At 40.0% G+C, this 26,375-nt stretch overlaps 1 protein-coding gene across 2 annotated transcripts in view; it reads right to left on the bottom strand.

The window, feature by feature from the left end:
• The window catches only part of LOC148427865 (interleukin-1 receptor accessory protein-like 1), a 122,225-nt gene that overhangs the window by 61,428 nt on the left and 34,422 nt on the right, over positions 1-26,375 (bottom strand). For both annotated transcript variants that reach the window (XM_088408151.1, XM_088408150.1), the window contains 3 exons: positions 8,339-8,618; positions 3,316-3,502; positions 1,230-1,383 (listed from right to left, as the gene is read on the bottom strand). In XM_088408151.1, the coding sequence (XP_088264277.1) occupies positions 1,230-1,383; positions 3,316-3,502; positions 8,339-8,618 (621 nt within the window). The remainder of the gene's footprint in view (positions 1-1,229; positions 1,384-3,315; positions 3,503-8,338; positions 8,619-26,375) is intronic.

Below are 26,375 nucleotides of genomic sequence, written 5' to 3'. Positions count from 1 at the left end.
CCTCCGCCTCCACCCAGCTCAAGTCACGTCGCCCCAAAGGTAAATGTCATTTTTCCTTTGTATATTTATGTCATTTAATTTAACTCTACAGTAGATTATGTTACTAATTTTTAATATGTGTATAAAGTCGTGATGTTTTTACCTAAGGTTTTTGCACGCATTCACTAATTAACATAGGTTTGGATTGCCCGTCATACGAGCAATTCGAGTTACGAGCATAGCCGCTGAACGGATTAAGTTCGTAACACGGGGGCCCACTGTATATATATATATATATATATATATATATATATATATATATATATATGTGTGTGTGTGTGTGTGTATATTTACACACACACAGCAAAATTTGAGCAAAAACACATTTTTTTGTCATGAATAAGCAGCACTGGAGTATAAACTGCAGGTCATGACACCTGATGTTTATGCAAAAAAATGGAAGTATTTATTTTTTCTTAATTTATATATTTCTTTTTTAAAGTTGTCTGCCAACAGCAAGATCATTTCTTTAACAGAATGAATTTGCCTGCACGTTTAGTCTCAACATATTCAATGAAAATGGATGGATGGATGGATATTTTCAACATAATCTCAACAAAATATTGCAGAGTTAAATAGCAGTTCAAGCTCAAAATCAATACTTTGATAGCATTTTCTTTTATTTCCCTTTGTTTAATTGATGGAATATTTTAGAGAACATATACTGTAATTGTACATAATTTATACATACAATCATAAAAGTATTAACACAATCATATATACTGTATAATGGATATCAAATTTACCCATCACAAACCTTTATACAGATTCAATTTAGACATTTTTTAATTTATTTGATATAGTTTTAAAACTCTTTTTGAGCACAGCCATTGATTCACATCTTTCCAGTTCATACAAGTTTGAAAAATACAGTGCGTGTGTGCATGCGTGTGAGTGTGTGGAAATATGTTTTTCTCTGCACATCTTGACTGCCATCTAGCAGGTCAACTCCAATTACTGATTCACTTTTGATTAAAAATAAAAGGGAAGAATAGTGTAATTTCTCTGGGTCAATCTTGTCTATGAGGCTTTGGACTAATTTGTCATTGATGTGAGTTTTTCTTAACTGAAAAGTAAACTTATTTGACAGATGCATTGTGTAAATATTATTTGTAGAAGTACTTTTGTAACATTCCAATGACAAAAGCCTTTGCAAGTCATTGAAAATGAATAGTTGCATTTCTTCTTACCTGTGACAGATAGTTCCGTGGTCCTCCGCACTACAAAGTTGCCAAACTGTAATTCACAGGTGTAATTCCCAATGTCATCTTCTCGAACTTCCTTGATGGAGAGTGTTTCCCTCTTCCTCTCGATTGTTTGTCTCCACTGCTTTGGCAGGCACTCCTAAGTTGCAAGCAGAGGAAATGCATTTTGGGAAAAATGTGGTTATATGTTACAAATACATACAGAATCATCAGTTAATTTGTCAATGCTATTTCATTGAAGCAATGGCTATTTACTGTAGCTATTACTCAGATCTCAACAATTTTGGGCCATTGAAACCAAAGAAGCAAAAGAAAATTTGGGGATACTGTGAGCTTATGCTTCAGACTGGAGACCAAAAAAGAACAACAGCTAATTTCTGTGGCCGTGAGCACCCCCAACAATCTGCCACAAATTTAATTCGCTGTCCAGTTGAACAAGTGAGTATCGTGTGGAGACAGTCCACCTACAGTGCATTTTTGATTCCCAGTTGATTTTCAAACTTTGCTAATTAATAAATGAGTTATCTGATTTTGTTGGCACTGACTAAAGTTTGGGGATGGGTCTTCTAGCATGACAGCAAACCAAAACATACAGCCAAGAACACACATTTTTATGCTAATATGCTTTTATATATATTAATAATAGCTAATATTAAAATATCTGATTGTCAATTAATAGAAATGCTTTAAAAATGGGGGGGGGGGTCACATACTCATTTCCTCAATCATTTCTTAAAGGGACAGTGTGTGAGATTTTCATTAAAAGGGAATACATTAAATGATTGCAAATTTCAAAAACTTGAAAACTTGAAAACTTCAAAAAAATGAAAAATGTTCTTAAAGACCAACCATGTTTTAAAAATAGGTCCTCATAGGTCTAGTTATCATGGAATTATCACATGGGGGGTGGCACTAACGGAGGCGGCCATGTTTGCTATAACTCTGGACAATGGTAAATGCAGCACCTGAAGCACCCCCTGCTGTCTGTAAAGAAAAACGGCCTAAATCTTACACACTACCCTTTAGTAAAAAATGTTAGAACAAATTCCTCTGGGAAGAATTGCAATTACAAAAAATAAAAAAAAGTTTGATCAACGTAATTATTTTCCAGTCATGTAGAGCAGGATTTGTTAGGTGAGAGATCACTGATTTCTAAATGCAAATGTTCTTTAAACAGGAACAGAAAAGGGCCCCCCTGAAACTGTTCCCACACGGTTGAGTGTAAATAATTTAAGAAAAACTGTGAGGGGCGTGGTACGCAAATTCGATGGTTTCATTGCTATGGACCAAAGCAACAAGAGTACATCATTTGTAGTGGTTCGGAAAATGTGAACAAATCCTTCTGACTTTTCCCAAATTGTAATAACAGTTAGACATTTTCAGAATACGAGTCTAAAGTTTGGAAATATCTCCAAATTCAAATAATCTCAGATTGAAATTGGGGCTATTCACGCTTGAGAATGCACAGCTGTGAAATAACAATTGTTCTAAGTTATAAATCAGCATCATCAGTCACGTTATAATGCTGAGTGAGAAAGTATCAAGATGTGCAAAAAAAAACAAAAAAATGAAATAATGAAACAGTGTTTTTATGAACTTTTTTTATAATGCATTTATAATCATGATTCCATTCAAATGTCTTTATAATGCCCATGAATGAGAAAACACATAATTAACTCTACTCTACGTAATACATCTTCATGATGACTTGTCAACATGGCAGGATGAAAATTCAAAACTTGCATGGATTGTGTGTGGGAAACGCTATGTCAAAGCCAAAAGGTAAGCTGCGCTGCACTGACTTTTGCTGGATGTGTGTGCGCTAGCTAATGGCAAGCTCATGGCATTATCACCTTCACACCTAATTTGTCACGGGTGGAGCAGAGAGCTTGTATTTAAAATATGGACTAAACTACCGCTAATCTACAGATCAAAATACAATTCACACTTTTGAGGGTGTTGAACGCATGTCGCAGTTCATGCATTCTTTTTCCGATAATGATGTTTTCAGGCCATTTTAAATGTAAGGTTTTAGACATCGTAGCATACAAAGACAAAGACTTGATTTTACCTTGTACCAGACAATGTGGGGCTCCACGAGTGGCTGGACGTAATCGTCGATGCCTGCGCAGGTAATGTCTTTGCTCTTGCTCAGTTCTGCCTTCTCAAAGAACCTCATCTTGGAGTTGTAGCACAGGTCTGTGTCATTTTCTGCCACCGTCAGAGACATGGACACCTTCATGCAATAAGTGGAGTTTCTAAAAAAAAAAAGAATAACCACCAATCAATGATACAGCACAAATGTTACTGTTTTTAGTAGTGTGTGTATAGCGATTCATTACTGGCTCAATCAAAGCAGCTTTTCTCTTGGCCTGACCAAGCTATTAAGCCACAAAGTAAGCCGAGCTGCAGCAAATCCCTCTTGGTTAAAAGACAAAACAAATTGACAGTGTTTAGCAAAATCTCATGGATGAATTCCAAAGCTCAATGCACAAATTGAGCTGAACAGGCAAACAATCCCAAACATGCTAAATCCTTGCATAATTGCGTGGCATTAGCTGCTTGGCGGATTAATAGACACACTGGTCGACAGGCAGCAAAAAATTTTGGAAGTGGCCGGTGCCTAATACTTAGGCTAATTGAGCCGTTGCCATGAGTACGGATGATCTCAGACACGTTTCAGCAGATGGGTCCGCTGGTTTCCCGGTTGTACGGGGAGGGGGCAATTAGGTGGGTCAGGGGCAGCATTGAGTCATCCGCTCCGCATGAATGAGCAAAGCGGCCGGGACACCGTTTCGCCCTTCGGTGCCTTTTCAAAACTCTACATCTGGGAACTTTGGACCAGTTTCTCCGTGTCGAAATCAAGAAGCTAATTCCGTCGAGGGACCATCAGATCGATTGCCCTGTACTTCAAGCACATCCGCGCTGTTGAAGGCCCGTGCTGCGGATGTGACGATAACAAGCTGGACAATCTGTGGCGTGAACAGGTGAGCGTGTCCGTCAACTGTGTCACACTGAAGGCGAGATCGATGTCACGGCAATGTCAGATCTCATCCCGCGTACATCGGTCGTGATCAGTACCACATTGACAGTGACTGTGTAGGACGGGTAGAGGACTCGGGATTCAATACGCAGCAAAGCTAGTAAAAGGACGCTAGAATGTGTTATAGGGATGCGTAGTATAAGCAGGGTGGTTTTTGTAAATAGCGAAAAGCTTTTTGACATTCAACATCAGAGGAGCATTTTAGTAATTTTAAAGAACAATGTTAAGGTTCGTTCCAGCAATAAGAGGCGTATTGAAAAAATAGGACAATGTGACAGAGAGGCTGAACTAGGATTTGAATTGGACTAGTAAATCAGTGCTGTTCTTAGATCCGGTGTTTTTCATTTTAGGTGGCTAAGACCTTCCTATCCCAATAGCACTTTGAAACAGTTATCCATGCCTTAATTACATCTCGACTGGATTATTGGAATGCTGCGTGAATGGTTGCTTGTCCCCGTATGCCCTGCAATTCTCTGGCAACCGATTCAGGGTATCCCTTCTCCTTTTGCCCAAGGACAGCTGGGATAGGCACCAGTAAGCCGGCGACCCCAGTGAGGACAAGCGGCTATAGAAAATGGATGAACATAAGAAACCGGACTGGATATGAAAAACAAAATCAACTCTACGAAAGCCATCCTGGAAAGAATCGATTTCCTATCTTGAGGTTCCACTGTACTTTGAAAATACGTATGGTTTTTATTGTAGAGTTGTTAGAAGGAAGCGCTCATTCGGTGTACTGTCAAGTCCACAAAAATGTATTTGCATCATACCCATTTGAACTGAGGTGGACTATATTGCCACTGAAACAAACCAAATCACATTGATCCACCTTCTAATCATACTCTCGTCGAAATGTTTCGTAAACCATGACTAGAAAACCATATTAGTAAATTGTCTGTTGGGTAGACGCACACCCCTGGTGATAATATTTTGTAGAGCACAAATATTTTCACTCACTCACTTCTCTCAAAAGCTTGACTACTAAAACACAAGCTTTACTTTAAATTGTCTAAATTCTGGGAATTTCAACCTCTCAATGAGAAATATCAGCTTTCTGAATTAAAATAGAACATTTGCAGACTTTTGCTCTTACTCTTACTGGATGAAAATGAATCAAATTTTTACCCTTTTACAGACATGTTTATAGTAAGTGAACTTACTTCACATTTTGCATTTTGTGTATCTTCTATATGAAATAATGTCGTGTTTTTGATTTTTTTTTTTTAATGGAAGTTTTCTTTGATCCAATTAATCGATAATCCCCCCCCAAAATGATCAACAGGTGGACTGATTATTGAAAATATCTCTAGTTACAGCCATAGACATGTTTTCACAATGATTAACTCATTTAGTATCAGCCGCAAACATGGGTAAAAATACGGTAAATCTCGGGATTGAATGAGCTAACGCTCAGAACCCAAAGACATGTCCGTGGTCCTTTTTTTTTTTCATAAATGAGGCTAACAGTGGTGTCCTAATCCAACACGGATATCGGATATTGGTCCAATATCAGCTGACAGCTGCTTCCTTCCTTTGCCTACAATAAACCTGTTTCTAATCATCCTTGCCTGGCAAGGATCTTGGGTCCAATCTCAAAGTGTGACACTCCATTTCAAACTTCGATCCTGCTCTTCCATTCAGCAGCATTCGGGATGCAAATTTAAATTTTGAATATTGCATTTTCTCATACCCAGATTTGCAGGCAATTCTTCTTTGTTTGTTTATAAAATAGAAATTGAAAATGATTTTTGATAACTGATTACTTGTTTGGATATGTTTTTAATGATGAATATCCTGGAAGGCGCACGCTAATGCAGAACCAATTTACAAGCTTTCTGATGCTAATGACATACTTGTTACTCACATAACATAGTTACAATCTGAATAGCTTGTTAGTGTGCATTAGTGTGTGAGCGCGTACGTGTGTGCGTGTACTCTGCCACTCTGCATTAAGTGACGGCTTTTGTCACAGATGCTTTTGCTTTGCATATGACAATGTTCCTGGGGGTATAATATCTGAAACAGCTGCGTGCCGACCTCAATTTGACATACAGCGCTGCTCTGCTCGGTGTTCTTTTCCTATACATGACACAAGCGCTCCGTTGTAATGTGGCGACTGATCTGTGTGTTTGTGCGTGAGATTGCGTACGTGTGTTCTGTGTGCGTGTGCGTGTGTGCGTGCGTGCGTGTGTGTGTGTGTGTGTGGGCGGAAGTGGGTGCAAGAGAGCAAAAGAGGCAGGCCTGCATGTTCAGAATTTCAAGTGTGAGCGTGTATGTGTAAGTAAATGTTATGTGTTAAAGGCTGGCTAAGTTCCTGTCGTTTGCAGCTGGGCTTGTGGGAGCACAGAATTGACATGTTTTGTATGTACATGTGTGTTACTATGCCCTCGCTTGAAGGCATTTGTGCAAAATCTAGATGCAACAAAAGCAGGTTCACGGCAATGCGTGCGTGTACCTTGGAATTGCGATGATGCTTACACAGACAAGCCACAACATTTGTTTTCAAGCCAGTCAGTAAGAATGAGACGATAGCAGTAATACAACATTGTGTGTGTAATTATGTGTAAAAAAAAAAAAAAAAAGAAAAAAAAGAATTAAAAACATTTATATCATAACTTTGCAGTCAAAATATGTGTATTAGTGTGGATCACCACCCATATTAATGGTTTTCCGTAAGTGAACTTTTTTGAGCTATATGGAATGCATTTTTGTCACATAAGCTAATAGAGAAGTGAACTATTGTAGTTCAAGTCTACCAGTTTAACAAATCATCCCAATCATTCCATATCACTCTGTTCACATAGACACACAAAATGAAAAAAAAAAAAAAAAACACACACACACACACATACACAATCAAAAGCAGTTTACAAGACCTCATAGCAATCTGTGGCTTTAGGAAGCTAATGTAATGGTACCACTCCCAATTACATAATTATAATTTTCTTTTCCATCTTGAATCACAATACACCATTTGTCAAGATAAAAGTGACTTGAAGAGTGACTTGAAACACCATTTTGACATTCTTCATTGTGCGGTTGTATCAATCACAGACTCACAATCACAGACTCGAGGTAAAGTAATTCTAGAATTCATCAAATAACCAAAACAAACTCTGGCCTTCACTAGTTTCTGCCAATGTATTGACAGTATTTGTTGTTGTTGTTTTGTAACCAGCACTTGCCTTTTATAATGTAGCTATGTGGTTACAGAAGTAATGGATGCTTAGCAATGTCGATGAACATCTCAGGTTATCGCTGATCAAAGTCGGTGAACAATGTGTCAAACAACCGGTTAGCATTTAGTTGTAAATGCACTTCCAGGCCAGGCAAATCAAGCATACGTAAAGACTCTATGGAAATAGGGAAACCAACACAAAGTTGAAAAACCCTTTTTTTCAATGTCAAAGATTTGTTGGTGCTCCAAGGTGAGGAAAGAAGGTTCAAAGCCCTTATTATGGCTCTGAATGGTGCCAGAGGTAACAATTAATCTCCAAATCACCTTTGCCCAATAACACCGAGCTCACACAATGTTCACCGTATCCAGTAATCTCAAAATGCTGCCAATGTTACCGAATAGATACGTAAGAGCCGGGTCAGGACTGCCATAAATTGGGTCATGGGTCTGTTTGGGTGAATGTTGGTTACTAGGAGGCCAGCACAGTGGAAGACTGGTTAGCACATCTGCCTCACATGCGGAGGTCATGGGTTTGATTCCAGCTCTGGCCTTCCTGTGTGGGGTTTGCATGTCCTCCACATGTGCGTGTGGGTTTTCTCCGGGTACTACGGTTTCCTCCCGCATTCCCAAAATAATGCCTGGTAGGCATACTGGACACTTCAAATGACCTCTTTGTATATTTGTGAGTGTAAATGGTCGTTCGTCTTGTGTGCCTTGGGATTGGCTGGCAACCAGCTTCTCCCCAAAGACAGCTGGGAGAGGCACCAGCAAGCCCGGGAAACTTGCGGGGTTGATGCATAAACCAAGAAACTTGTGCACATTTCCCACCTGGGCAACTGATATTGTATATTGATGTAACAGCAAGAGCTGTACCTTAATACACAGGAGTAGAACCCCACGTCGTCGAGTTCGGCCGGGCGAAACCAGATGGCGTCCTCCTCCTTGCTCATCCGTGTGCCATCGAAACTGATGGGCTCCTCAAAATCGCCATGTCCAGCACTTTTGTACCACATGAGGCTTAGTCCTGAGCTCTGTGCATGGGTGTAGTTGGCACGGATGTATCCGTAGAATAAAGCACACCTAATCCGAACAGGTTCACCCAGGAGCACCTTGTATTTCAGATAGTCCACCGACCAATCCGTGCATCCTTCCACTGCAAAACAAGGACAGAGAGGAGCCATTAACTCTGGTCATAAGCTTTAGTATCATTTGCTTTGGAAAACCTCTTGCCCCAAGATAAAAGATCCTATGACACATTCGCTTTTATTTTTGGTGCAAACATTATTAGCAATTCCCAGAATTGAAGTGACCCCGGATAGCATTGTTGGCAACAATTACCACCAAGTGTGTGTTTTTCCTCAGGTGCAGCGAGGAAACTAAATATTTATTGGCTTGTGAAATGACCTTAAATACTGATAATATTGTGGCTGGTCAGTGATGTAGCTCTCTGGATGAATGCTCTTGGATCAAAAGCATGATTTTGGCTAAGTTACAGCGACTCCAAGCTTGCAGTGTTTATTTGGAGTAAATCACCATGGGAATCTGTGTTCATGGCAACTGGTACCTCACTTGTTCTACAGTAATTCAATTTTTCACTGAGTTAAATTTGGTGGTGTTACTTACAGTTAACATAAGGGTCACACCTTGCACCGGATTCTCGTGGCTTACTTTGAACTTACTTTGTACTTGTATCTTTTAAGTTTCACTTCTGCTTGTGTTTGTGGAATAGAAAAAAAACTGAAAAAACAAGTGTGTTGTCAGGTGTCTTTTTTTGTCTTTTAACACTAACTCACACAACCAACATTAGTGGAAATAATTCTTCAGAGGCATCATTATTTGTCTGCGCCTTGAAATAAAGGTGGGGCCGTTTGTCAAACCTAGCAACAATTGACTTTGTTTTTATATACCTGTTTGTAAAAGGTGAATGCATTAGAGATGCATGTTTAAATTCAAAGGCATTGCAGTCGGTCTACATAAATTATGCAACATTGTCTTTTGTGAACAACTCTGTCCCCCGACAGCTCCGGAAAGATGGTGATTGCCTCATAAATTTGATCATGGGTCTGTTTAGGGGCACAGGTAAGCACATGCAGATTGAGTCAAGTGACCACTCCAAGACATCAGCCATCTCTGCAGCCCTTGCACACGTTTTTCTCAATACTTTTGTAAAGCAGGCTTGCGCAAGGCTTGTTTCTATTTTGCATGTCCGTTAGTTTCAGATGTTACTAATAATATAAAGAGCATGTGAGCAGCAGCAACTACTAGTTATGCTCGTTCATGCAAAATCCCTATTACTTTCCGCCTTATTTTGTAGAAATAATCGTCTGTCCCCTTCATTTTTGTCTTCTGTGGTGTCACCACGCGGCATGGTGAGTTCATGTGTGGAAGGAGGGGACCCAAAAAAAATTGCGGGAAGCTAAAAGGTAAGGCTGAAAAAAAAACAACAATAAAAAAACAAAAGAGATATATTCAATAACAAACTGAGACCGGATCAACAAGAACAAAATAACACTAAGTAACAACTGTTATTGTCATGACCTGCCACGTCTCCCCCTTGTGGGGCTTTGTCTTATTGCAGGACAGGCCTAAGCAAGTAAGGGGTGGAACCATAGCGGAATAGCCTTTAAAAGGTTTTATGGGGTGATTTCAGCTAAATTCGGCTAACTAACTCCTTTTTGTAATTACATTAGTTCCTACATTATTCATGTTAATTATTCTTTATTTGACTATTAAAAGTGGTATGTGGAGCCACAATTCTAAGAAATCCTACAAATCAAAATCCAACTTTGCTTAATTAAGAAAAAAATCCACATACATTCTAGTAGGTTGATTTTAAAAATAGTTTGATGAAAAATATCCACCTTGATGCTCCGCCAGAAACCTTTTTGTGTAACTGTTTTCTACATGGACTCTTCTTGCAAATGCAGATGTGTGTAGTGTTACAATGGTGGTAAGGGAGAAAGAGTACCCAAAAACAGGTGATACCACAAGATTGGGAACTCTGCCAACTAAACAACAAAAAAAAGAAACATTGTGACAAAAATAAGTAATCCCCAATTATTGCAAAGCGGTAAACTCATCTCAGTGTAGAGGAAAATAAAAACTTATGAAAAGACTATTGGCATACAGCTCCCATGCTTGTCCTGGTGGACCAATTTGTGTTGATGCTATTTGCATGATTAAAAAACACATTTTAGTACTTTACAGGCTTTCAGTAAAAACAACATTAGCCCATCGAGTTTCTAAAAATGAAATGTAATAAAATTGTGAACTTCCAAATTAGCACAAGGGCTTTATTATTAAAAATATAACATGTCACAACAATTCAACTCAACTCAATATGCAATCTGCAGTAATTATGAATAATAATTTTAATTTTGATAATAATTTGAGTTAGAGTATCAAGTGTTTTAGGAATACTGCATCCATTTGTAAAAGGCAGAAAACCCACAATTCTCCCCTAGTGTTGGGATGGCCAGTTACACCTAGCTCCACCTCTTTTTCTTCCCCATCGAGGGTGCCACATAATAAGAAAATCATCTACCAATGTTCCCACAATGGCAGTAATCTTCTCATTTAGCTTAGCGCCTTAGGAGGTGATGAAACTTAGCACATAACAAGAAGTGCTGCATTGCAGACATGACCAAGCGCATGCACGGTCTCACCCACACAGTTACAAAACAGCCATTGGTGGTGGTGGTGGTGGTTGTGTGTGTGTGTGTGTGTGTGTGTGTGTGGGGGGGGGGGGGGGGGGCGCTCTGCTTCCCCTCTTGTCTGTTCTGCTGCACTGTATCATAGTCATGTGGGTGTTCTAAGTTGGTGACTCAAACCCTCACTGGTCCACTACAGACAGTAACACATCATTTGGGCGTTATGCTCCAGCGCCCCCATAAAATGAGAGTTGGGTGGAAAATAGCGCCGTTGCAGATGGATGGAGAGGCGCCTGAGAGATGATACGATGATGAGACAACACCAACAGCCAGCAGCGCCCTAATGGGTGTCTGCTCACAGATGTCAACTCTGACTTCGTTTTGTCTCCATTTTTCCCACAGTTAACTACCAGGGCCTCATTTCCTTCCTCTTCTCAAGCCTTTCTACTTCTCAGCGCTTGCTCTTGGTCCGATGGTCTTTGAGTTGTGTCTGTCCGTTATTTGCAAGCTCTTCAGTTCTGGCAAAGAGCAATGGGAGCTGGTGCCATTACATCAAAGAAAGGAAGATCATTTCAGTCAGGAAATGATTGAGCAAGGTCCCACCTACAAGCTACAGACTGGAAGATAGCACTGTTGAGAACGCAAGGTGATTCCCGATGATTCAGCAGATGTGAAATCATGCAATCCTTCCTTGTTAGTATTGTTAATGTAAGCACATTTTCAAACTATTTCCAAAGTAAAATACTTAATCGGACATCAAAACTGAAATGCACATGAGTATGAAATGTGTACTTTTAGAACAATTGTACAGTGCAGTGAATGCCCTCCTCATATCATTGAAAATATGATCAGAATATTCAACACAATCCCGTGTTTCGTGTTTCCTCTGCTTAATTTAATGAACATGTGTAAAAAGCCAAAGCTAGTCATGTTTTTGTGAATAAAAACAACATAACACAACACCATCTACTTCTACAAAAATTTACTTTTTGAGAAATTGTTGAGTGTGAAAGACAAAATTGGTGAGTAATGCAGTGAATGTACACTTTTCTGGACAAATAGAACTTGTGCTGTGTTTCACAAACAGTATGTTTCAAGGGCCAAAAGTGTCACGGTTGGGCATGGCGGCTTGAGGCGGTGGGGGACGTGGAAAAGGTGGAACCAAAAAGATGCATGACGCTCAAATGAGGAGAATTTAATAATAAACGAAAGCAGGGTTGGAAAGAACCAAAAAATACAAAGTACAACAAAAAAATGCTAAACTCAACTTATTGGGGCAACAAGGAACGGGAGGCAGCACGGAAAGGATGGCACAAGGGAGCGCGAGGCAAGACAGCGGGGGGAAAACGTACAATGACGCAACAAGGGAGGAGGCAAAACACTGGGGCTTAAATACTAACAGAACTAATTAAGACGCAAGACACCTGGGAACAACAAGGGGCGGGGAAACTGACTGGAGGAAACACTAGGCTGGAACACATGGATGACAGGTGAGGTTAATTACAGTGATGACACGCGGGGAAACACAGAGAACCTCTAACTGAAACTACACAACCCAAAACACACAACAAAAATCAGACAGAACATGACAAAAAGTGACTACAGAATACTACAGAACCAAATCCCTACAGGTAGATGAAGTGTTTCCTCTAGGATTTATTTTTTTCAGTAGCGGGGGGCGGATTTTCTGCGGAACCGTGGCGGTGTAAACAAATGACATTTGACTGCAATTTAATGCTCAGCAATTATAAATTATTTTTTTTAATGATTTTTATTATTTTTAAGGTGTAGTGGAGCTGAAAATTTTTAAGAAAAAAAAACGATAGTTCTTTTTTATTGAAATACAATTTACTATTTTAAGACGAGCTTCAGTGCAATATTCATAACGTACATTCAAAACAACATTTAAAATCATGGCAGGAACTGAAATAGTACGATCAAAAAACTGGGCTGATTTTGCGATATCTCTTCAATAATACTGTATGCTTGCCTTGACAATACCGCCACACTTTCTTCACAAAGACACACGGGTTCTCCAGCTACCACCGTGAACACGTAATCAGACTACCACCTTATTTGAAACCCCGGGTTGTCAGTGTCCACCTTCCGTTTTGCCATTTTTGATGGGTATCTGAAAGTCGACTTTTGCTGAGATGTTAGCTTCCAATCAAAGCTTTGATCAACATCATCCTGTGGGCCATGGAAACTCTTGCGGGCCGAACTTGGCCCGCGGTCTATGACGCGGGCTTCACATGCGGAGCTTGTAGGTTCGCTTATGGCTCCGGCCTTCCTCTTGAGGAGTTAGGGTTCTCCGTGCGCCTTCATAAGATTTCCACCTACGTTCCAAAAAACATGCAAGGTAGCGAAACTGAACACTCTATATTGTCCTTTAGGTGTGTCTGTGAATGTTATTGTTGTTGTTTGTCTTTGTGTGGCCTGCAATTGGCCGTTTACTGCCCCAATTCAATCACACAGAAGACTGAGGACTGCCTCGTTCAACTGGGGGGCTTCAATGCTCACATGGGGAGAAGGAAGTCTGGGCTTCCTGACCCTGGATGAACAAAAGACAATGGATGGATGGATGCTTGGGAGGTATTCTCCTTTCTTCCTTGTTGCTAATTGCAATAAACTCCACGCTGAGGTCAGCAAGTTCTCCATCAATGATGAATGCATAAATGCACAAACAGTTTAAGACAAGTGTTTTTACCACTGTCAGGTGTGAGTCTTCAGAAGATTAATTAACACACAGAAAAAAATAAGATATGAAAAAGAAGAACTGAGAACTGTTTCCCCACTAGTAGCAGTAAATGAGCAAAGAAAAAAAACTCATTTGTATGTAGGTCAGCAGAACTTTAAACTATGAAGCAAATTAAGAACTGAACTCAATTTGTTCAGTTCATTTGGAGTTTACAGAATTTTGCAGGCTTTCTCAAGTCACGCACGCACAATGCATGGATGCGCACACGTGTTAGCGCGCACACGTGTTAGCGCGCACACGCATGCACACACACACACAGGCTGATAAAAATGTTTTTTTTTTCATCCAAATGATACCTAAATATTTTTGGGCAGGACAGCAAAAGTAGCCAATGAGTAAGAAAAGCCAGCCCTTTTGGTGGTAATAATGTTTACAAAGCCATAGACATTGTCTTTCACGGGTCAGAACTTTTAAATATAAAATCATATTGTAAATATTAGGGGTGTGCCAAAAATTGATTTACATAAGGATTGTGATCCTCATTTACAATGATTTAAATTGATCCAAAACATCACTTAATCAATAAAGATACAAAGAAAGCAAGACACTTCGTCAGCACACGTCACCACGCAGCCAGCTCTGGAAAGTCGAGCCATAGCAACAGGACACACAAATACAGACAATAGAGGAAATTCAACTTTCTCATCCTATTGAAAGCAGTGTTGTTGCCTTTCGCAAACCTGTGTGACACACGAAAGCCACACAACCATGAATGTAAATGCAACATTTCACTCCGCTGCTAACGAATGAAGTTTGACCGTCACGGATCTCGTGATTGTGAAAGCATTAAAAGTTTAAAAGCCTTTCCTTAACACAATTATGCTGAAGCTGTGATAAATATTTCTGTCATTTATCACATTTGATTTCCCACTAAATAGAATCTATTTAGCAGGACATTTTTTATTTATTTAGTTGATCAATGATAACAACTATCCTTGTTCTCTCGCATGCACGTGAATTGAATGAGCTCACCAGGAACAAATATTCATACAGAAATCACAAAACTTTAGTCCACAAAACAGAATAAAGAAAAACAAAACAAGATAAAATACAAAACAACGTATACAAACTCCAAATTAATTCACACACACACTCACACACACACACACAAATTACATAGGCCTACATGTAAATGAAGGAAAATACTGTCTATACAGCTCTAACTAATGATAAAATTGTGACTGCAATGCTACCGACAAGCTCAGGGATGAACGGCACACGTTTAATGCTTCGCCCATACAATTTATCCGCTCACCTAAAAAAGTTGGTGTTTGTGTGCATGGTACTGACCGATGAGCTCAAAAAAGGGTACATGCGTACACATTATCCATCACAGACCAGGTTGGCGCGTGACCCACATTGTGTCATACCAATAGCCTGCGGGTTCTCTAAAAGGATGGAGTGGTCAAATTTACTGATGCCGATTAGATGGTGCAGACGGACGTAATACTGAGCCTGAAGAGGATAGGTGACAGAGAAGATGGAGAAGCAAGGCAAGGATGGGCATGGCGGGGATAAGAGGTCCTGTAAAGGCAGATCAGAAGAGACGGACCACCACTGACTCAAAGACATTGTGAGAGGCCATCAGCTGCATGCATATATATGCAGCACTGCGCAAATTCCTCTGGTGAGGCAGCTGCCAAGGTCACTGCAGATTACTGAGACCATGACTAAACAGGCCAACCACCACGGCGCCCTCCCTAACACTTGACCTGAGCCTTCAACCATCAAATCCAATTCAACGGCTGATTGCAGTAATATACCAAAAGCTTACCCCTTTCTCGATGATCTGTGAATATGTGAGGTGGACTGCATATTGAAATTTTGATCAGGCTGCCATGATATAACAAAACTGAGACTTTTGCAGCTTCCTTGCCACCCGGCATTGGGTATGACAAAAAAGGAGGAACATGTTCCCGATACCACAAACAAACGCCCAATGCTTTGAAGACAATTTTACGATTTTAAGCAAGACGGGTTCCCTACAGTATAACAGAAACGCATGCAACAGAGCGTTGTGTGTAACAGATTCTCGCAATACTAGTAAAGGCCAATATTCTGGGTTAGTGATTGTTGTGATTTAAAGCACAACTCACACCAGAAACACCACTTCAAGAATTTCACCCCTATTAAAGGTTTTTGGTGAGATTTTTAGGACCTTCACTGAGCTACTTCAACACATTTTATTATATATCCGTCCATCCATTTTCTAGTGATGCTTATCCTCACAAGGGTCGCAGGCTTGTTGGTCCCTTTTCCAGCAGGGGGGGGGGACACCCTGGACTGGTTGCCAGACAATCACAGATTTGTTATACAGTATATCATTTATTCTATTTATCGTTCATATTTATTTAGTATGCTCCAATCGAGGGTGGCAAGGTAGCAGACTGGTTAGCGCGTCCAACTAACATGCGGTGCTTTCGGGTTCGCCTACGGCTCCGGCCTTCCTACGGGCGTGCATGACTGCCTGGGTTGTCTCCAGGCACTCCGGTTTCCTCCCGCATTCCAAAAACACGCATGGGAGGCATATGGGGCATCCCCAATTTGCCCTCACTCGTGTTTGTGAGTGTGAATGTTTGTTTTTCTCGATGCGCCCTACTATTGGATGGCGGGTTCAGGGTGTCCCCCGCCGACTGCCCAAAGACAGCTCGAATAGTCTCCACCACAGCTGGGACCCAGGTATAGGAAGCAAAGATAACAGAAGGCCCCCGAAGAACTTCACATTCTTCACACTCTGACTACTCATTCATTGTATGTTGCCCACGGATATTTTGAACTGACTGCCATGGGTTTGGAATTTGGAATGGGTTTCACCCCAAGGGACTAGGGTTGCATGACCCCCACGCCATCACTGAGCCAAGCCACTCAATGATTGAAAGCAATTTCCCAGATTTACATGAATTAGTTTGAAAGCCAGAGATACAATGACAAATCATCCGTAAGTCTTTGGCCAAGATTTTGACCACCGCCACAGTTAGGATGAATTTTTGATTTCTGTACCCTCATAACAGTCGGGTCCCAAAATGTCCTACTTATGGGTCAAAAAAGAACCAGCACACTCGGGGTGTCAATATGACCAAACCTTCTGGATTGTTTTATAACAATCCAATATTTGGAGTTGTTTTGCAAAGGTGGGTAATTTAATTTCATCATTCACTGTTAGTCAGTTAGTGAACCAAGCTGAATCTTCAGTCCGTTGGTTCTTTTTCCTTTTACCTCATGCTTCCGTCATCACTTTGTCAATATCAGCGGTGGGCTTTGAAAATTTTTGCTTGTCCGCAATTCATCGGGGATACGGCCATTGGCCCCCAACAGACTACTCATGTCTGCCGGTGAATGGCAATGATGGAAAAAAACTCTTGTTTTCCATCAATGTTTTGTTTTGTGTGTGTGTGTGTGTGTGTGTGTGTGTTTTTTTTGTGATGGATGAGGGGCAATTTGTTGGTCCCGACAGATTGCCCACCTCTGTTTTTTGTGAGACAACCCAGAACAGATTGACTCAAATATTGGTTCAGTCCTTGTTTTGGGTCCATGACTGGGTAAATTGTCATCCAAATAATTTTAGAGTAAGTGCTTTTCAGTCATTTTTACATGCATGTAGTATTTTTAGACTGTAATAATTAACATTAACTGCGTACTTAGTTTTAGAACATAAAATACGTGTATTTATTTCATGACACCCTGAACCATGAACCATAATGATGCACAAACACGTAGTGACACCCTGATCACCCCACAGAAACTGTTCTGGCTATGCCCCTGTCTCTTAAACAGTAGATACTGTACATTCCAATTTAAGACACAAAGATTTAAAAAAATATTTCCATTTCAAGTTTGGTTCAAATGCATTATGTATTTTTTTCATTGATCATTTGTCCATTGTGATACAGTACATTTTGATATGAATTTAATACCCAGGCCCGCATTCACACATTAAACTACCTCAGCGTACAGAATCAAGATGTTCCACTGCTGTTTTATGGTGCTGTATAAAGTGGTGCTCCAAAACCAAATTAGCAGCTCCCTAAATTTGGTTGCAGACCAAGAACCACAAGCCACAAGTCATAGTTATTTTTCACGCCTATGGTTGTGAAAATCCGTCATTTGAATGGCTGAAATGAAATGAAGTCACATTTCACGTGGGTGATACATATCATGTGACCCATAACTTTGAATTAGACAAGTTATAGTACCTTTGCAAGTAAAGCTTTCCTGTAAGGCTTGTGTAAAGGTGGGACATATTCAAGGCTAAATCCTTCTAGTTAGAATGATGATTGATTGAAACTTAACTGCACCTTGGAGCTGGCAACTGCTTGGTCCTGATAATCTGCATGAAAACAATTTAAAAGAAACTCCATGTATGAATATGCGACAAAAAGTAGATACGGAAAAGAAACACATGTCAGGGTGTGCAAGAGGCACGCACCCAAGGTAATGTGTTTGGTCTATGCTTATTTGTGCTTATTCCCTTGTTTTTAAGTATGAGGGTACAACATATTTTTCAGTTTGTAATTAATGTGTCAATAGCTGTTTTTGTGTAAAGGGTGTAGTGGTTTGCACACCTGCCTCACAGTCAAGATGTTCTGGGACGGAATAACTCGGTTCATACAGTAGCTTCTGTCCACATTTAGAAAAAGTGAATGCAATACAAATACGGAAACAATTGTCATATTTGAAGTACCCTTTTTATAAAAATAAGAACCTCAGATGTCTTTTTAAAAACCCATTTGCTTTATGAGTGCCAGATAACTGATCAAACTGATTCGATAAAACGGTAAAAAAAAAAGTCACCTGTATTTGGAACTGATAAGTACAAAATTTTCATTTTAAGAATCTTTCCATCATACATGCATTATATTCACACAACCTAATGTGGCTCAGCACACTTAACATAAGACACGCTGTAACTATAGTATTTTTTTTTTTTCCTGTTCAAATTTGCCTTGAGTTTTGCTTACCCTAAGACTGTTAGGACCGGCTTCCAGCTCACTGCTGATCCAAATGAGAACAAGGTGCATAAGTGGATTTCATACTGTATGCAGCAAAAAGAGACCCAGAGTTTCCTTGATTGATAAAAACAAAATATATGAGGTGGACAACAAGCAATAAGGCCAGTGCTTTTGCTTTAGACTTTGTCGTTAGAACACTAAAGAAACACTACATTATGTCATAGCTCATCACGTGTCTTAAGTCCCCTCTCCTTGCCGCCGGTCCAAAAATTGAGAATTGGAACTGAGCTGTCACAGATGCCTGAGCTATTCTGTCAGGAAGGAAATCAGACAGCAGGAAGGAAAACATTTTTTTTATCAACGTTTATCTCTGAAGAGCATTACCAGGCAGAAAAGTATGCTTACCCATAGTAATTTACTATAAACTGTCTAACTGATGCTATCATAAATTTCCATTGTATAAAATACTCTGACTTAGCTAATTGTACTTTTCCGTTTAAGCTCACTGTGTGGTCGTGCCCCCAAAATGTGTCGGTGGTGTTGGCCATTTCCTTCGATTTATGTGTAGACTGAAACGGAGTTTGTCAACAAAGATTTTCATGGGGCAAGAGCTTGTCAGATAGGTAATGTTTGCCCTGTTTTGTAGGTTCACCACCTTCTGCTTCATTAGCAAGTAAAATGCATGCTCTGAAGGGTCTAAGTCTGAAAAAGGACTGGGCCAGTCTAAAATTTTTCAAATATTTCTCCTGATACTCCAGTTATTATGTTTAGGGGCACTCCCTTGCTCATTGATTAAGGATTTTCCAGTCAATCTGGATGGAGATTTTGTTTTAAATGTCAGACACCGTTTGATAAAGATTTCTGTTGATTTTGTTGTTGTGTGGGTGAGACACTCCCAGAAGAAGTCACCCAAGCCTAGACTATATCTCATATGTGGTTCATGGATGAGTGTGTATTGTGTGAACATTTCTTTCTCCAAACCTTAGTCTTTCCTCCATTTTAATTAAGCATTACTTTTTTGTTCTCTATTATAAAATAGTTATACTGATTATGCTGAGTGCATGCCCAACTTGTCTCAGCTCCACATATGGGCGTTTTGCACCTAAGGACAGCTTTCTGGTTTTCAAGTTGGTTATACATGAAACTATCAATGTGGTCTGCCAAGGAAAATAATCTCTTCAGTGATAGCTGTCATTTCAATGATGTCTATAATTATCAACTAAATACTCATTCACTTGTATTCTGATTATAAATCTCATTGTTAGTCACTCATTCCAACCAATTTTCTCAAATGAAAACTGGATAGACATGTTATCGCCGGGTGTCAAAAAAGCAAATGGCCTCACTGTTCCACTACTTTTGCAGAAGAATGTATAGTAACCATATGATTATTATGCATAGTATAGTCAATTATATACATTATAGTAATAGGTTAGACCGTTTTAAACAGCACGGGAGATTAGACGGGTTTATTGTGTACATTGCTGGATCTGTTTAGACACGATTTGCATACGAGCTGATCCTCTGGTGACAGTACTCAGTGCCCCAGAGCATTCTTGTCTGGCAACACAACACAACAGGGAGATCAGAGAGCCAAGTACCGTGCCCAGCATTAAGAAGATCTTCTCCTACAGGCTTCTCTGCAGCATGCACCCATTCCTCCAGCCTTGTTGCTGTCTTGCTGCGACCCACTTTGCCTACTTCCTCCCCCTGCTCTCGCTGGTGCTCACCATCTCTCAGCAGGCTCTCTTAACTTCTTTGCTTTCCTCTACGTTCGTGCACTTGTTTTGAACACACCAGAAACAGGACGTTGGTCTCCAGGGGTAACGCCGCTCTTATATAACAGCATGAAAAATTCACATGTTGCACATTCTTTTCACACAGCTAAAAATGAAAAGAGGTTGAGAGAAATGAATGTGATCGGTGGCATCGTAACCATATTACATTTAAGAATTGAACTTGATAGCAGAATAGCTTAATAGCATGCTAATTTTAGACTGGCTGCCACAACATCAATAAAACAAAAACTATCTGCTTGTTTGAATATTTTTGTTGTTGTTTTTTTTAATGTGTGGTGATCGTTTCATGTTTGATGTCAATCATTTGTTCATTGTATTTCAGAAAATACACCAGAACACCTTATAAGGCACGGCGCAGTTAATCGCTTTCACAAACACAGCCACTAGACTTGCCCCAGATATATATATATATATATATATATATATATATATATATATATATATATATATATATATATATATATATATATATATATATATATATATAATGTAATTGTATACAATTTAATAACATCATAAATAAAAAAAACATATATAAAGGATTTATTTACCTTTGAGTGACGCTTGTTATGCCCATATTCATTATTAAGGTCAACCTAGCCTAGGCTAGCTTAGCCTTCTTCGTATTTCTTGATTATCTCCAGCAATCTTGGGACCCATGGTTAATCATTTCAAGTTTGAATAACCCTAACCCAGCCAAGAATTGTAGATTGGAGATTTCTAATCCTAAACTGCATATACTATTATTCCAACAGTGCCACCCAAGACAGCGCACCGTTTTGAAGATTTATTTACTGCTGTAATCTACTGAACCAAAACAGCCAAACAAGGGGTTTCACTCACGTGAAGATCCTTTCTTTGAGTCTAAGGCACATTTTCAAGCTATACAAGGTTATTATGGAAATGAAAAGAGAAAATGAAAATACCATATTCGACAATAAGGTCAAACATGATTCAACTTCAATTCAACACCCACACAATGTAGAAAAAAAACAAAACCTGTTTCATATTGAAAAACCTGCATCTTTAGGTAAGGTGCATGTTTCAATTCATCTTTTGGCCATAAATGCAAGACATAAACAGTATTTGTTTTACAAGGATAATGATTGGCTGCCACACACAAACAGCATTGCGGTAAGCAGCTGTGAAAGATAACATAAGATAGAAAAAACAAAAAATAGGGAGAAACACAACGCTAAGTGCTGCAAAGCCACTGCTCCAACACAAGCAAAATTACCTCTGGCCCACGCCGTTGTCATCTGCCTATTTGCAGCATCTACTGAAAGGTCAAAGAACAGGTGATGACAGCTTTCTTCTTTTCGAAAGTGTAGTTGAGCTGCATCTACTTCGTAAGTCGACTATGTGAGAGGGGACATTAACCTCCAAGCATTACTCCAAGCAATACTTCAAGGTTACAATTTTCCAGAGATAAAGCTGTCTCCATCTGCACGAGCTGTGGCAGCATGACTGTTGACGTCAAATGCCTATGTTGTAGCCGTCATACATTTCTGGGATGCCGGCCAAATCCTGCCGAATCTCACATGTCAGAGGTGGAGTGCACAACGGGCTCGAGCCCCTCATGACAAAACCGCACAGCATAAGAAACGTAAACATGGTGCCTTGGCTGCCCTCAAATGATCGACGTCATGCAAATCTTATGCTATCACACTTTTTTCCGTCTTTCTGTTAATGGAAGTAGGGAAGTGGCATTCCCACTGTCACAAGAACCCTGCAAAAAGGCTGAGAAAAAAAACTCGTCGTCTACGTTCTCTCTCTCCTGTTTCAGGAAGTAATCGAGCATCAGGGAATCTGCGTGTCTTTGCAAGGAAGACCCATTAATTGAGACTGATTGTATAATTTGTTCCACTGCTGTGACTTTTAATGTAGCAGAGAAATTGGGTTGTTGCACAACAGAATGATAATCAGAGTAGGACGCTGACTACTTTATTGAACTTGCCTCACCTCCATAAAGAGTAGACACATTTGTACAACTTGAATACAAATGGGCATGGATGTACAACACCAATGTTTAATACAGCATACATTTTTCGTATGTACATTTCGTGTGTACATTGAATTGAAGTGAGAAATAGGGATCACATGTCATAGCCTGTCTATCCAGCAAGCTCATTTTCCCTCCTGTCTGCCAGATTCCATTCAGTCAGTCCAGTCACCATTAGGTGCAACCATGTACCCATCCAGTAAGCCTCCCGTTTTCTGCCAGATTGTCTTGCTCGAATGCCAAACTGTCAACATTTGTTTCTGTTCTGCCTGCCTGGTTTTGACACTGTCTGCCTCTGACTACCTGAATGGCTTCTGCGCTGTTCTGTCTGCCCGGATTCTGACCTTGCCTGCAACTGACTACCCTTACATCTGTTGCCCTAATAATAAGACCCACTTTGCCTGCCTGACCACCATTCTGCCTGCTCTTGATCTAACTAGGCTTGCTTAGCTTCAACTGTCTGTCCTCTGCCGCCGAGCATGCACTTGGACAGACTTGGACAGACTATGTCTGTCTTTACGTGCACTTGGTGTCCCCTCTCCGATTGTGACGTCACATCTTGTTTAGAGAGGCACAGATATGCAAAACAAAGTTGTGCTTGCGATGGGTTTAAGCAGTCGCTAATAAAAAGCAACATATTGCAGGTAGCAAGTAAGTATTCCACAAAGCCGCAGATGAAAAAGATCAAAACCTTTTAATATGAAGCAGAGGGTCCACGAGACATTCGTATCCAATAGATTTACCCACAAAGTATGCAGTTGAAAAACACAACCTATGGCATATTGTTGCTGTTTGGATGTAAAATGAAAACCACTTTATGACAATGGTGGAAAAATATAAAGTTAGCAATACCATGTCAGCCATTCTATTTGCCATTTCTTCTAATGTGACAAAGAAAATAATGTGCCCATTTATATGGTGAAGCCAAATTCATTTCTGAAGTGAAAACAACATTCCTTTTTATGGGCTCAATATATTCCAAGTCTGTCCTGACTGTCTTTTGGATGCATACAAGACACAGGGTCTGACATGAAGACTTTTTGGGTGGTGGCCCACCAAGTTGCAGTGGTCTTGTCAGGAACTTTAACAGGCCTCATACATTCAAAGAATTATTTGTTTAAGTAGATTGATTACTTCACTTGCAGCGTCTTTATAATGTACGTTTGGAGCCATTGCCATGGTTGTGTGTTAGACTCACCAAAACGTATAAAAGTTCAGCTTCACACACACTGAAATGAATGTCATGCTGCCGTCATGATTCAATGAATACTTGGAAACATGAAAAGTCATGGGGGGAAGAGGCAGCAGTATGTCGATTAGGTCTGCCCGACACCGTTGTAAATTGTGGACACACACACACAACAGCCACAACACACACACATAATCAGAGAGAGATAGAGGGACCCATACTGTCGGGTGCTATAGTTGAGTGTGCATGAAAGCTTTGTGCTAGGAAAGAGATTGAGACCATTGTGACCCAAGTTTGAAGGGACATAAACAATTGTACGCCTAATTGTTTTTATCCAAACTGTTACACATATAATTTGAAACAAAAATTGAATGTGAGGGTGTTTCTAGAATATTGATTGGCACTTATACAGTACATAAAGGGGACCCATTCAATTCTGGTTCATTGATAATAAAAGTGACAGATTTTGCCATACCTTTGAAACAAAACATGGAGGTAAGTGAAAGTGAAGAATAAATACCCAAGCTGTACTGGACAAGAAAGTTGTCACAAGCATGCAGCCTTTCTCCGCCAACATGAGCTTGTGATGGGATTTAACAGGCGAGGGGTGAAACTTGCGAGCAGCAGTAAGCGTTAGCTTAAGTCATGTGCCGAACAGGCACGCCAGTGTTAAGATGAACAATGATGATGGAATTATTGGAAATATAAATAAGTTTGATCAATCCCCTGCCGTTACTTTGCACACCTTCCACATCAAACCCGTTCAAGGATGCCTTCATGGAGCTTGCTTTTAGTGCTGGCTAATAGTCATGTTGCAAAGACAAAGAATGAACCATTTTATCACTGTAAGGCTCTGGTTTCGAATAAGCAAGCTATTATCACGTTAAAAAGCATGGATGTGGCTTCTTGCCAGTAAAAGCGAAGTGGGTGGGATGTGATTTGTAGCAAGGACCAAAATAAACAAGATTTGGGTCAGTCGGGATCTCATTGTTTTCAGCATATCGGCATGTTTGTTGGATCTTCCTGCCTTCTTTTTCAAAGGACTGTTGTGCTCTGTCGGAGCCCAAAAAAAAACGGATTCACACACTTCAGGAGAATTAAAAATGATCCAGATTTGTAACAGATTTGTATATAACTGGTCTGAGGACTAATTTAAAAAAGTGTGATGGATGCTCACTTGATAATGTGCGACAGTGCCCTTCATTTTCTAACACGACTGCTCAGAATGGATATTTTCACTGTGGTTGCAAAGACAAAGAATGAACCATTTTATCACTGTAAGGCTCTGGTTTCGAATAAGCAAGCTATTTTGTATGCTTGCACGCCAGGGTCAAAATGGGCATTACTTCAAAAGATACCTATAATGAATACTGTAATGAATACCGGGTTTTAGTCATTGTCCTTTGACCAGATAAAGGATAAAGCACAAAAGAGGGATGAGATTGCTTGAGCAGTGCTTGTCAGGAATCAGGAGCCATTCAACAAATGACGCGACACACTTCCTGCAGGCATGTAGGCAGAAACAACACATCTACTCACATCTTTATCTGCCATCGGAGTAACGACTGTCAGCACTTTCGGTCATACTTATTTCCCCGTATCCTCATATGCTATCCTTACCTGTTTAAAAAAAAGTCAAGGTGAATTGGCTAGCCAATGTATTTTGTGCTTCAGGTACAAACATAACCCCACGTGACAATTTCATTAGGCCACTTACAGACTTGACCTTCCTCAGCTTGTGCCCTTTTTGTGGCGTAAACATTATGAATGTCCACTAAAGCCTGCGATGCACAAAATCTGTTGGCCAAGTGAAAATGTCACCATTTTTTCACTCATCAATGGCTTAAATATGTCACTCGGATTCCGTTTCAGCAACACTCAACAACACTTTTCAACCAACATGTTTAACCAAAATGAAGTGACACACAAACGGCTTACTTATTTTGATAGAAAATGGCAGTGGTGTGTAGTAAGGGTGCATCTTTTTGTTTACTTTCTTCTAGTAGCTTCAGAGCTAATGAGGCATACTCATAGGGGCAACACAGGAAACTCTAACTGAATACTATTGCAGCTTGTTTCTCAAGACGACAAAAAAGCTTGAGCGTGAGAAACGCATTAGTGATGCAAATGAGCAGCTATTCGTGACACTATTGTGCAACAGTGTTGTCTGCTTTTTTTTATGGAAATAGGCAGATTGACTCATCAACGACACCCACAGACTTTTGCAGCAAACTAGCTTTGGCCCACTTTGGCAAAAAAACTCTGGTACCCACGTAAACATGCATGCAAATTCCTGGGGAAAAGGGGGTCCTATTTCATAGATTTTTCTTTTCACGGATGGTTTTCGGTTGTGATTAACCGCAAATAAATGAGAGAACACTGTACTACTCACAGGCGTCATCCTATGAATGGTTTCACATGCCACTAACCTTTCCCGAAACACAAGTATTGAGGTTGTTAAAGGCTACCCTTGAAAACACTTGCAAAAACCTGAAGCTGCTCTTATTCAGGTTTTTGAAAACCCTATTGGGACCCCTGGGTTACTGCTTTTTTCATCCAAATA

The sequence above is a fragment of the Hippichthys cyanospilos genome, chromosome 2 (assembly GCF_059441005.1).
Source record: "Hippichthys cyanospilos isolate Australia breed blue-spotted pipefish chromosome 2, RoL_Hcya_1.0, whole genome shotgun sequence".
Lineage (NCBI taxonomy): Eukaryota > Metazoa > Chordata > Actinopteri > Syngnathiformes > Syngnathidae > Hippichthys > Hippichthys cyanospilos.
Note: the sequence above shows the minus strand (reverse complement) of the source record. Positions and strands in the feature narration are given on the sequence as shown.